General features: G+C 41.7%; 1 protein-coding gene across 3 annotated transcripts; it reads left to right on the forward strand.

The window, feature by feature from the left end:
- The first annotated feature begins 8,760 nt into the window (after positions 1 to 8,760).
- On the forward strand, positions 8,761 to 12,919 carry MTRES1 (mitochondrial transcription rescue factor 1). 3 transcript variants are annotated; one of them, XM_083830184.1, is made up of 5 exons: positions 8,761 to 8,902; positions 9,368 to 9,457; positions 10,214 to 10,649; positions 11,410 to 11,482; positions 12,568 to 12,919. In XM_083830184.1, exons 3-5 carry the CDS (start codon positions 10,222 to 10,224, stop codon positions 12,742 to 12,744), a joined length of 678 nt encoding a protein of 225 aa, XP_083686310.1. In that variant the 5' UTR covers positions 8,761 to 8,902; positions 9,368 to 9,457; positions 10,214 to 10,221; the 3' UTR covers positions 12,745 to 12,919. The 3 variants fall into 3 exon arrangements, with proteins under 3 accessions (XP_083686310.1, XP_083686308.1, XP_083686309.1); XM_083830182.1 differs by lacking the exon at positions 9,368 to 9,457 and having other exon boundaries at positions 8,786 to 8,902; XM_083830183.1 differs by lacking the exons at positions 8,761 to 8,902; positions 9,368 to 9,457 and adding an exon at positions 9,473 to 9,909.
- Positions 12,920 to 13,332: the final 413 nt, after the last annotated feature.

Here is a 13,332-nt window from a genome sequence, read left to right on the forward strand (position 1 = left end):
GACAATTCACAATCTAGTGAACAGAAGCAAAACTTGTGCTGTTTTGTATAATACAATAGCAAACAGGATTGGCTGAAATGACAGGCAGAAAAAAAATAGTCATCTATAAAAGGAAGCACAGAAGTAGTCTCTGAGAATAGTAATGTAAAAGTACTAAAAAAGTAATGTAAAAGTACTAGAAAGCAATGTAGTTAAATTTGGACAAGCTTTAGTTAAATAGGTGTAGTCAGAGCACTGAGTGGAGTTCATGAGAACTAAATTTGACTTAACCATTAATTTACTCTGGCTTTTATCTGCCAGTCTCAATTCATTTAAGCTTAAATATTTTAGGAGCATCAATTGCCAATGAGAATCACTGGATCTTGTGCTCCCAACCAGCTCTTCACTTTCCTTGGCTGTGTATAGACTGAAACTTTCTACACACTGTGGCACATCCCAGGGTCTTCATCCATTTTAAGATCATTCTAGGGTGCACTACAGCTCTCAGTACTCACTCAACTATATTATGAGCTATTTTTGTTAATCCCCGACTGTGAGCATGTTATGCATTTATGTGTTAGGTTCTGATCTTTTTACAAAGGAGATCTTTGAAGAGGGAAATCCAGCTTGCCAGTGTGCACTGTCTAGCCTACATATGCTGATCTATGCTGACATCCTCTGGCGATAAGTTTCTTTGATGTCCATTTTTGCCATAAGGATTTTGCCTTGAGAAACTCACAGGTCCGTATTTTCTAATCTATACAAACGCTGTCTTTTCATAACCTAAGCTGGTTCTTCTTTTGCTACTTGTTAGTGGGAAGGACTCACCTTGTGGGAGCATCAAGGCTCCAGCCACATAATCAAAACTTCGCAGCTGCTTTGAAGCATCCTTTGTTACAGTTGCACCTTTCTTACAACTGCACCTTCACTGGCATTGCAGATCAAGACTGAAATACTGATGGGAGCTGGCTGGCTGAAACGCATTTTAGACATCTGGACAATGCAGTTTGGCATAAATCTTGGTTAAGCACTAGGAACATATTTTGAGGATTATATTCCCTCTTCCAGTGGAGAATTTATATTCATTTTTTGTTAGCAGAGCTTTTAATGGAAGGCAGGGTTGGTGGAGTTGTAAATCTCCACTTGGTATTAAATGATGATTGGATTCAGCTATACGTGTCTTCAGACATGAACCTTGTTGCCGTGATTCAGACCATCACTATACCAGGATTCCAGCGTGGTTTCTGTCTTATGTCAACCTGAGGCAAAAAGCATAAGGCTGCTTAATTAGAGGTAAGTAGTTATGGAGGTAAGCAAAACAATGATTTCCAGCCCTGGAATCATAAGACTGAAAGTTTGACCAGAAGTGACATGATGATTCTGGAAATGTTCTCAAAAGAAATGCTGAGGATAAGAATTGCTGTTTGTCCTGGTTTTAGCTGGGATATTCTTGTGAATATAGCAATGGGTCGTATGATTTCCCAGTCAACTTCAAGGGATGGTGTCAGCTTGCATGGTACAGTGTGGCTACAGGTCTGTTCAAAAGCACACCTTTCTCTCTAAGTCAAATAAACTCTTGGGTGACATCAATACAAACAAATTAAAAATAACAGAGCCTGTTCTTTGGCCTTCAGGCCAACTGGCATGTCTAGCCACCTCCATACTATTAAACTCTCTTAGCCTCCAGAAAAGAGTGGCTGAATCTAAACTGCCTGTTGGAAGGCAGCTGTCCCTGGCCTGGGCCAACCCCTGAATCATGCTCAGGAATTATTTGGTATCATGTTACTGGTACAAAACCAAGCCAGGGTTTTTCTTTAGCTCATGAGGCTTAATGTCAGATTAGAAGTCTATGAAGACATAAAGAGGACCAAAAGTCATTTTCTCCATCTTCTGATCGGAGGCAAGTTTAAACATAATTCTCAGAAAACTTCAGTGAAGGGTATTCCACAGTCCATAGGTCCCCTGTTTCTTTGTTAAACTATCTGTACAGAAAATGTCCCTTAATAGATAGTTGTCCTTGTTGCAAATTTAAAGTAACAATCTGCTATGTCACCATGGTAAAGCACACAGATAGTAAGGACGGTCAAATTTATAACAAACTGTTTTAGCAATTGAAAACCTATCAACCACCTCGCATTGAAAGGAGGAAGGAAGGAAGGCTCACCTTAGAGCGACCGTCTACATCAAGTGGGTCTCCCCGGAAACCCTTGATAGATGGTGAAGAGAAGCGATGTACTTTATCTCATTCCAACATAGACATTTGAAACAGATTAATCACATCCTGGAGGTGCCTACATCACTCTCAAAATTGACTAGATGGTTAGTTCAGACGTTTGTCACTGAGTTTTTTCCTTATTTTGAGGAACAGGTCCAGTTTCTTCAATCTTTTCTTTTTAACAGGATTTCTAAACCTCATGCATTTTTGTTGCTTTCCCTTGCACTCTCAAGTCCATCAGGTGCAGAGAAAGTTTGAGCCCTTTATTTTAGAATGCACACACACAAATATGATTCAAAGATGCATAAATGAACAAGATCTAGAAGCTACTCCTCCCATTTCATCTTAGAAATAGGGACCAGTTGGGATTTGAAATGATGGACTGCTGAATCCTGAATCATTGTTAAGAATTCAGGTATCTCCCTTTTATATGAAGAACTTCTCACCACGTGGTATCTTTAGGCAAGGTGCTGAGAAGGATTGGTGGCTTATCAGTGAGAACACCCAGAGTTTAAACAGCAAGCGTTGCAAGGACACACATTCATAAAAGATAGATCATCCCAGATTTTCCTACTATGTGATTTACACAATCTTTTATACCTCTGGACCTGGACACTGTGAAAGGACAAGATGTCCTCGACTCCAAATGATATGATTATTCTGACATTCTATCCATCCCTATTGCACCTTTATTTATATTATTTGTTTTTTTTAAATATCAAAAGTGTATTGCAGCCTACAGGTACATTTCTATTTCCTGATGCAATAATGTTTACAAATGCTGATCAAAATAATGTTGTTCCTGAGTCACGATGGAAGCTGAAGTACTTCGAACATCCTTTTTTCTGCTTTTAAAAGCAAACCCAACACAAAACATTGAAAGAAAGAAAGAAAGAAAGAAAGAAAGAAAGAAAGAAAGAAAGAAAGAAGAGAAGAAAGAAAGAAAGAAAGAAAGAAAGAAAGAAAGAAAGAAAGAAAGAAAGAAAGAAAGAAAGAAAGAAAGAAAGAAAGAAAGAAAGAAAGAAAGAAAGAAGGAGAGAAAGAAAGAACAGAGAATAATAAATCTTCAATTGTACACGGAGGAACAATCTAAAATCCCTCATTGGAAATTAATTATGTTAGACTCGTACATGCATATATCTCAAATTAGTTGCTATTAATTAGAAAAGAGAACATTATATTCTAAGTAGTAGAGCCATTATTCTGAGGAGAATACAGAGGAAACAGAAGTAAACAAATAATTCAAACTAATTAACATTTGCTCATAGAATATATAGTTGTTAAGGCTAATAAGTAAGTTTCAAATAACAAATGCTTAATTGATTAGTTTTTATTATGTTTGCCACCCACTGTTAGTGGGAGCTAGGTAAATCCTAGAGCAGCAACAAAAGCCAGCAGGACCCGAACATGTTCACTGCATAATGAATGAAACTCTGAAATCCAGTGTTAAAAAATAGTACATTAACTTATACTTCAAAACCGAAGACATTGTATTTTATATAATTAGCAAACAAAGAAGTGAGAGGAAAAAAAAAAGGAAAAAAAAACCAACACAGGTTTTATTGCAAAACTCTCACCAAACTGGGGAGATTTAATTAGCAGTGGAACTATGGATCCTTTAACCTCTGGGTAGCTGGATTGAATACCAGGCTGACTGATGGAAGTTACTATTTTCCTCTCATGTACTTAACCACTGGTGTAACACTGATTTTCACTGTCGAGGAGACTATTAATTTCTGGTTTAGGTGGGTCACTGGTCAGATTTATTAGGGTGGCCTCTATCAGCTTCTTTAGCCGTGGTCAGAGCAGTCTGCACTGCCTACCCCTATTTTCTTTCTGATTATAGCTCAGTGTGGTGTTGTAAAAGAGACAATTGTTTGGCTGACAAAAGCTGAATTAGTCAGGTAGTGAAAAGGATGAATAAAAAAAGGAAGGCTACTTTAGCAAAAGGCTATATCTCTACCACTTAAAAAATGTAAAATCCATCTATGATGTCCAAGTTGAGTTTTCAAGGAATAGGTAGGCTGCAAGGAAAGAGGGTCTGTGAGACCTTGTTCACCTCCAGAAAGGGATTCTGTGTGCAGGATGCCAAAGTGGCTGCGGGAAAAAGTGACAGAAATTTGTAACACTGTTGTTATTGGAAGAGATGAAGGGGTAACACAAAAGGTCAGAAAGAGGGCCATGTTTCAGTGTACAAGGGAGCTGAAGACATTAAAGGAATCTTAAAGAGAAGAAGGAAAGAAGGAAAGAAGGAAAAGAAGGAAAGAAGGAAGGAAGGAAGGAAGGAAGGAAGGAAGGAAGGAAGGAAGGAAGGAAGGAAGGAAGGAAGGAAGGAAGGAAGGAAGGAAGGAAGGAAAGAAGGAAGGAGGGAGGGAGGGAGGGAGGAAGGAAGGAAGGAAGGAAGGAAGGAAGGATGGAAGGAAGGACGGAAGGAAGGACGGAAGGACGGAAGGACGGACAGAAGGAAGGAAGGAAGGACGGAAGGAAGGACGGAAGGACGGAAGGACGGACAGAAGGAAGGAAGGAAGGAAGGAAGGAAGGAAGGAAGGAAGGAAGGAAGGAAGGAAGGAAGGAAGGAAGGAAGGAAAGAGAGAGAAAGAAAGAAAGAAAGAGAGAGAGAAAGAGAGAAAGAGAGAAAGAGAGAAAGAGAGAAAGAAAGAGAGAAAGAGAGAAAAAGAAAGAGAGAAAGAGAGAGAGAGAGAGAAAGAAAGAAAAAGAAAGAAAGAAAGAAAGAAAGAAAGAAAGAAAGAAAGAAAGAAAGAAAGAAAGAAAGAAAGAAAGAAAGAAAGAAAGAAAGAAAGAAAGAAAGAAAGAAAGGAAAAGAAATTCTATAGTAAAAATGGCACAGTTGGGTATATATATATATATATATATATACATATATGGGTAAAGGTGTAAGAAAGGGAAAACAGTTTAGAGCGTTGTACCAACTGGAAAGGCAGCAGTGGAAGGACCAGAAGAAGAATTTCTGCTGCATGCCAGATTAGTTTTCAGAGATGTGCTTTAGAGAAAGAGACAGTAAGGACATGGATTTTTATGCAAGCAACAAGCTAGAGGAATTCTCTCCAGACTATGGACTAAGAAAAGAGAGCATCTAAGCAGTTACAGAAGGTATGTAGTACTGGAAGAAGTGAATTAGTGGTCAGGGAGATTTAGCTCATTATTCAAATGAATATGGGCAAAGTTAAAGGTGGTGCTTACACAAGGACACTCTGTTTTCCTAGGCCATATGCATGCACAGAACTGTCCAGTCACCTCCTCACTGCACCTTGAAATATTCAGCGTCCTTTAAAGGGTGTGTGGTTCCAGCAAAGTACTGCTGAAGATAAATCCACAGTGAGAAGTAATCTGGTGAGATGGGCATTGTATGGGGAGTTATAGCATTATAGATAATGGTGGAGTTAATAGCTACTAACAGGGCTAGAACAGTTATATGGTGGTCTCGATGTTATTTCGAGATGCAATGAGTATCAGCAGATCTACTGCTGTCACTTGACTGACCTTACAGAAAAATAAAGGCAACAAAAATCCCTAGGCAGTGGAGAAGGAGTTCTCAACTACAGATTCCAATACACAGCTCAAATGTTATTAAGAATTTTCTCTCTGAGCTATCAAAACAAGATGACCAAACTCCTCATGACTGAACGTCGTAGAGTGTATATTGCAGTGTACAAAATGAAAACGATAAAGAAGAGAGGAACTCCATTGAAAAAATGAAGCAATTGTATGAGAAAACCATGGAAAGGTAATACATCTTGGTCTGACTAATTTCTCACTTGATCTTCAAAAGGTTACATAGATTACTATTAATCTGCCTGAGATGAATGATCACTGTTTCTTATCAAAGCTGAAATTTTCAAGTGTATGTTGCTGAGGTGTCATGTGATATTAATATATATATATATCTTAAAATCACTTGAGGGCAGTTTAAATAACATATTTGTCTGATATGTCTATGACTAGCATGTTTTTGAGAAAAACTTCTGAGTGTGCAGCCTGAGCTTGTGAGCCTTTTACAGGGAGCTATTCACTGCCATCTAATGGTAAACTGGAAAATGAGATAAATTACACTACGGGCTTTACCCAGTCTGAACATTGTGGTTACAATTACGGTTTGATATAATGAAAGTAGGAATAATGAATATTACCTTTATTTTGGTCTTTTTGGTCAGTAAAAAAATGCACTTAATGACACAGGTTGGGTGTTGCCAAGATGACACGTGACTGGAGTACAAATCTTAGATGAGGGCTTTCATGTCTCCTTGTACTCTGTGGCATGGAGAGAATTAGGTGGCAAGGAGACCTGTGTGACATGTTCCTCTACGACCCAGGGCTGAATGAATCCTGACAAACCCCCTGGTAAGGCCGGGCATCGTGGCAGAGACAAAATATTAATATGATGTACCTTCTAACTAGAACAGCTAGAGCTGGACCGTGTAGCTGGACTGGGAAATGAAGCAAGTGTGACAGAGGTGATGTCTGTGTTTGGAGTTGTGCAATGAGGAGATAAATCAGATGCACGATGCCTGTTCATGACAGCCAAGTTACATTTTCTCTCTGAGTGCAGAGGGACCTGTTTGAGGGCAATGCAATTAACCTTCTGCAAATTCTAAGGCCTGCGGGAAAGGCTACTGAACAGTGAATTGATTGCTTTCTGTTTTTTAAAGGGACCATTATATCACGGTATCTGAAAAATACAAAAGACAGAAACACTTTAAGCAAGTTCTTCACATTGCCTTTCAGTATGAGGATGCAATAAAAATGTGTAAGGCCAGATTAGCCTAGAAAGGTTACATTTAGTAAACAAAGATATCTTTACTCTTAGCAAAGTTAGAGCATGACTTTAATCTTATGTGAGGTAAATCACATTCTAAGAGCTCTGAAAAGAGTGGGTTGTATGAAAAAGTTGTTTTGTTTTGTTTTGTTTTTTGCTTTTGTTTGTTTTTGTTTGTTCATTTGTTTTGTTTTGTTTCGCTTTGTTTTCCACAGGGGAGCTAGCATTTTTGCTCAGGGATTCCCCAATGTTCAGAGACTCATTTTCTGTTCTGACTCATGCACCATTGTGAATACAAGAAAGTGACTTTTATTAACTTTTTTTTTCTTGATAAGGATGTATATATATTTTAAGACATATGGATGGAAAGTATGAAAAAGCTAGCAGCTATATTCCCAACTGAGATTGGTCAGAATCTCGCTGAACTGGGCACTGGGATATTCAAAATACGAAAAGACATGAAGATGTTTGCAGCTTCCTTTCCAGTGAGGTTTCCAAGGAGGGGAGACAGCTTTGCAAAGGAATTGCTCCATTATAACATATCCCTGACATAAAAACTTCTTATTCAAATGTTTTATGACAAAACTTATGCAAGTGTAAAATTAAGCAATCAATTATAATGCCCATGTTAATTGCACAGCTTCTGTGCAGCAGTAGCTCCACAGCCATATCACTTGCCATATTTGCTGGTAATTTGCCAAGGGTGGATTGCTCTGACAGGTGAGGTGAAGGGCATTTTAAAGTAGAAATTGAAAACTGTAGAGTTCTTCCATCTACCAAAATTACCCCAAACCTTGTATAGCAGTTTACATCAGGGCAAGATGCTGCCAATTTGATGTGGTTGCACCTGTACCCATTTTGTATGGATATGGAGAATCTCCCAAATGCTGAGCAATCAACACATTGAGAAACACCAAGAGAGGTGTGAGTGGGGCACAGCAGAGAGAAACCTGGCAGAATACAGGAGGAGGGATGGACTTTGCCTCATTTCTGAGCTCTAAAGAGAAGGGGTTATGGATTACCACCAGTAGAATCACAGAATCATTAAGGTTGGAAAAGACCTCCAAGACCATCTGGTCCAACCGTCCCCCTGCCACCAATGTCACCCACTAAACCATATCCCTAAGCACCAAGTCCAACCTTTCCTTGAACACCCCCAGGGACGGTGACTCCACCACCTCCCTGGGCAACCCGTTCCAATGCCTGACTGCTCTTTCTGAGAAGAAATGTCTCCTAATTTCCAACCTGAACCTCCCCTGGTGCAACTTGAGGCCATTCCCTCCAATCCTATCGCTAGTTATCTGTGAGAAGAGGCCGACCCCCAGCTCCCCACACCTTTCTTTCAGGTAGTTGTAGAGATCAATAAGGTCTCCCCTGAGCAGCCTCCTCTTCTCCAGACTAAACAACCCCAGTTCCCTCAGCCGCTCCTCACAGGACTTGATGTGGAGTGGAAGAGGGAGATGGATTGTGAAGGAAAAAGGGTGAAACCCGGGACACAGCGTGACTGGCATTAGATTGTCACCGTGGCCAAGCCTTTTAAATGAATCGTTGGACTTCAGCATCTGCAGAAAGCATTTCCCTAGCGAGGGATTTCCATCTCCCCCGTTTGCGGGTTTGGAGCCGGAGCTGAAACCGCCCGCTGCCCCTCGGCACCGAGCCCCGCGTGCCTTGCTCCGGCGGCAGCGAAGAGCGGTGCGGGGAGGCCCGGCCGGGGGAGCGAGCCCAGCATCTTCGGTTTGACACAGAGCAGCTCGGGGCAGGAGGAGTCCCGGACCCGGGCCGTTTCCTTCTCCTCCTCCTCCTCCTCCTCCTCCCTCCGCAGCCGGGCCCGGCAGGGGGCGCCGGGCTGGGGCTGAGGCTGGGCCTGCGGCCTGCCAGCGGCGGCGAGGGGACGGCGGCGGCGGGCCCGGGCCTGAGGCGCCGCGGGGAGCCAGGTAACCGCGCCCGGTGCGCCCCGGCCTCCCGGGGAGGCCTCCGGGAGGGAGCGGGGCCACGGGGCCGGGGCCCCGGCAGCGGGGGAGCCGCGGGCTGGAAGGAGCCCGGCAGCGGGGCCGCGGCCCTTCGCGCCCGCGGGGGGCCCTCGGAGCCGCCCCGCTGCCGCCCGGGGTGCCGGGGGGAGCCGGCAGCCGTGTTTCGGGGCGCTTCGGCAGCCGCTGGCCGGCAGGGAGGAGATTGAGGTCTGAAGATAAGCAGTAATAAGTGTGTGCGTGGTCACACAGCCCCGCCGGGGATCTGGCCCCGCGCTGAGGAGCGGGGTGGGTCTTCCGCGAGGAGTGCACCCACCTAGATTTTCAGCTGTGTCTCGTATAGTTTATAATAGCGTATAAAAAGAAGAGAAAAGGCACGGGGTTGCGGTCGTGTTTTTTTGGCCGATAATCAAGGCCTTTTCCCTCCCGTAGCTGAAGGCACACAGCAAGGAACTCCTTCAGGTTTCGGCAGCGTTCCCTTGGGCAGAGGGAAGACAGACTCCGGCCTGGTGAAGCAAACAGGTGTCTGTCTGCACACACGCGTAACGCCGTAATAAAAGCAGTTTCACAGCCGGCCAGGAAGGACTGCAGACCAGTTGCTAAGAACCTGGGGGTTTGTGGGCGTTTCTGCCTGCTTACACCCGTTAGAGATGGTCCCAAAAAAGGAGCAGCTGCCGATGAGCGTGTTGTTTCTGGCCTGAGTCCCGTCGCAGTTTATAGAGCAGCGTTGTTTCTCCTAACTCCACAGCGGTGCTGGTTCCCCCTTAGGGGAATATGACGAGCCCTTTGCAGCGCCCTGCCACCCAGGAATGCTCTGCTCTGAGCAGAGGCTGAAGTTCAGAAACTTTCGACTCCTCTGGCTTTATCTGCAGCATTGGAAGAGCCGCTTGTATCGAGAATGAGTCATTCATGAAATAGTTAACTCGGTTTCTTTTACAAATTGCATGTCAGGTGGAGGAAGGAAAATGCCACGAGTAAGTTTGGACAGTTAATATTAAACTACAGAAAAGAATTGAGATCAGAGTATTCCATTGGGGGTTTTAGCGTCGTGTTTCCATTTGATGCTTTGGGTGTTTGTCATGGTGGGCTGGCAGTGTCTGAGAAAGGTCTCTACAGCATCGTGGTGCCTCTATAGCCACGTGCTTTTCGATGATGCATTGCTCAGTAGGAAACTTGATAACCATCACTTTGTAGTAACTGTTATGCTGTGCCTTGAGAAATCCTTCCAGTAGTCAAAGCACTGCTTGTTTTTACATAAGAGTGTTTATTTTATTTTAGGGTATGCTATGACTGGCTTCAGACTCCCCATCACTGCTTTTAGAAAACTGAATGTCTGGTTTGGACTGTGGGAGAAATTCCCCTCTAATAAACTGTTTTCCTCGTGGAGAAAAAGCATATTCTGCAGCTGTCAAGCAAGCACAGTAGACTACAGAAGATATTTCAGCTTTTCCCCAGTAAAACGATGTGCATTAAGACTTTCTCCAGAGTATATCTCAGTACTTTCTCTGCGTAACAAAAGTAGCAAAAGTTCTAAAAGGAACAGACAAACTGTACAAGAAGAGGAGGAAGAAGAGGAAGATGAAGAAGAAAGTGATTTGGAGGATACATTTGAAAATGACCCCAATATAGTAAAAGATTATAAAGACCTTGAAAAAGTAGTGCAGTCTCTTCGGTATGATGTGATCATGAAAGCTGGCCTAGACGTTGCAAGAAAGTAAGTATGGAAGAAAACCTGCTAATGAGAAAGATGTCATGTATTTAAACATTGAGTTTTGATACCCCTTTTTTGCTGGGATAACTCAGTATTTTTTCGGTGTAGCTGTTTTGAGTACCTAAAAACAGTTTTTGGGTGTATGAGGTGTTCTTGTTTGTTTCAGGCATTTTCTATCACTTATCATTTACTTAAAATGAAGAAAACACAAAATGGTGTGCTAAGTAATACAAAAAGATCCAATTTGAGAGCGAGGGAATAAATAATATGCTTTTTAATGGTTGCCAAAATAGACAAGGATAAGTATAAACCTAATGTACCAAGTCAACCAGGTATATGTACACTATAAATAATATCACAAAGTATGATCTGATGCAACCTACAGAAGCCTTAGATTGCAATGTTGTTAGTAACTGAATATTATTATAATTTGATCACTTAAAATGATTAAACTGGCTGGTGTAGGACAGGGGATGTTATTTGTTGGATATTCAGCAGGCAGGTCTTTGTAAACAGCTTTTGATTGCTTGCACCCGTGGCACAGAGCACCTATGGTCTACTATTTCATTTAATATCTATGAAAGACTTCTTTACCTCCAGCTCAAGCCTGTCCTGTACTAAAATAAGCGTATCCCTTATGCGCAAATTAGATTTGTGGAAATAAGCCTCGCATGTGAACGGTTTTCTTGTGTATCTGCAAAGAAACGATTGCATTTGTTCTGCTGCGTTACTGTAAATGCAATAAAACCTTGTTTTTCTTCAGTAAAGTAGAAGATGCATTCTACAATAATGAACTCAGGCTGAATGGAGAAAAACTATGGAAGAAAAGTAGAACTGTAAGACTTTTTCAAATTTAAATATTTTAATACAGTACAAGAGAATTAACTAAGGCGTGACCTCTTCTTCTCCCTCCTTTTACTTGGGTCAGAAGAGGTAACCACTAAATTGCTCTGCAAATGTGAATGGCATTGCTAACACCACTTCCAGCTTTGTGTGTGTGCGTGACTGTGATTCCTGGGGTAAAACACTGTTCCCCGAGGCAGACAGGAGAGTTGTGGTATTAAAAAGTAAAAATTAGGGCTGAAAGTAAGGAGAAAGCCGGTGGCAGCAATGACAGAACTTTGCAAGTTGCTGAAGGAAGTGATGATACTTATGAGGTTGATGGAGTGGGAATGATTAATGTGAGATACTGATGGAGCAGGCGTATGGTTAAAGTTTGATGATAGAAAGGAATTGAAACTGGGGTAGCCAAGGAGAGGTGGTTTTACCAGTAGCAGAGCACACAAGAACACACATAGAAGAGGTGAAAGGGTTGCGGGCCCAGCTGATCACGTTCTTTCATGCCAGAGCTCACTCAAATGGTGACAGACATACCTCTATACACGTTTTATGTGAGGGTGATCCTAGGTGGCAGTTACCGTGGTCGAAAGGCAACAAGAAGATAAGTTTTTAATTCCTGATCCCCTAAAGTTAGGGCTGGTTTTTGAGAGGCATACTGCTTTTGTGGCATTTGAAAGGAGCACAAACAGTGGACCAGCACTCTGTCCTTTACATCAGTTTAAGGTGTTTTAATGGAAGGAGGGAAGATTTTGCGTTTTGCTGTTCCTGGTCGTTGATAGAAGAAGATTGGCAGGAAACATCATTCAGTAAAAATGAATAAAAAAATGCTACATTACACCTTTTTCGCAAAGTTGGGTGTCAGCCGTAAAACAGCAAAGGCAAAGCTTTTGGCAGAGAACATCATGAGAAGACAGTTGCTTGTTGCTAGGGCTTTCCTAGAAGGATCTACAGTGGGTCTAGTATAGCCTGTCTTCCTCCTCACCTATAAGAATAAGACTATTACGTGGAAAGAAAGGAACAAAATTAAAATTGCACTCAAAGAGAATGTTTATGATCGCTCATGTTCTCTTTCTGTTTCCAGGTGAAAATTGGTGACACGCTGGATCTCTTAGTAGGTGAAGATAAGGAAACAGGAACCGCTGTAGTTATGCGAGTAGTCTTAAAAAAAGTATCTAACAAGACTGAAAGTGAAAAATACAAAGTAATTTTGAGGCGTTGGAAAAACTTAAAGGTGCCCAAACAGGATGTACTTAAGTAACAGGGAGTTGCATGTGGCAGCATGGGCTTTTTTGCAGAAAACCATATCAGTTGTTGTTAAATACAAATTTTGGTTAAACAAAATTATAGTGCCCTTTTTTAAGGGCTTGCGTTAGAATGTTATCTCCTTATGCTGTGTGCATCAATATTGCTGCAATAAAAACCTGTCACTTTTTGCTGTTAGTCTTGTTTCATTATATTGGGGAATAAGACACCCAGCCCTTTTATTTCCAGGCAGTTTCCTTACAGATATTGTAAGTAATGAATCAATAAAGACTAATTTGATCACTGTTTAATTGCTGTCTAGTTTTATTAATCAGGTTATATTAAAGCTGGTACCACAACAAGCAGAACTGCTTTCTTAGCCGTGTCTCTAGAGTCATTAAATATTTTGGATTAAAAAAATATATGTAAAATTACTTCCTTTCTTAATTACTGGTTTGATCCTGGTTAACAATACCAACTCCCCTTGCTTCTGTACGCTGCTGCTATACCAAGAATACAAAAATTATTTATTGCAGCTGCATGTTTTTAAGCAGGAAACTTGACAGTGACAGAGAATTAATCAAGGCAGAGGTGCGCTCTTGTG

This window comes from Anser anser, assembly GCF_964211835.1.
Source record: "Anser anser genome assembly, chromosome: 3".
NCBI lineage: Eukaryota > Metazoa > Chordata > Aves > Anseriformes > Anatidae > Anser > Anser anser.

What these genes read in the sequence shown, in the direction of transcription:
- MTRES1 (XM_083830184.1), top strand. Translation starts at nt 10,222, where the DNA reads ATGACTGGCTTCAGACTCCCCATCACTGCTTTTAGAAAACTGAATGTC. An exon ending in GGCCTAGACGTTGCAAGAAA is followed by an intron (nt 10,650 to 11,409) that starts GTAAGTATGGAA and finishes GTTTTTCTTCAG; the next exon opens with TAAAGTAGAAGATGCATTCT. An exon ending in TATGGAAGAAAAGTAGAACT is followed by an intron (nt 11,483 to 12,567) that starts GTAAGACTTTTT and finishes TTCTGTTTCCAG; the next exon opens with GTGAAAATTGGTGACACGCT.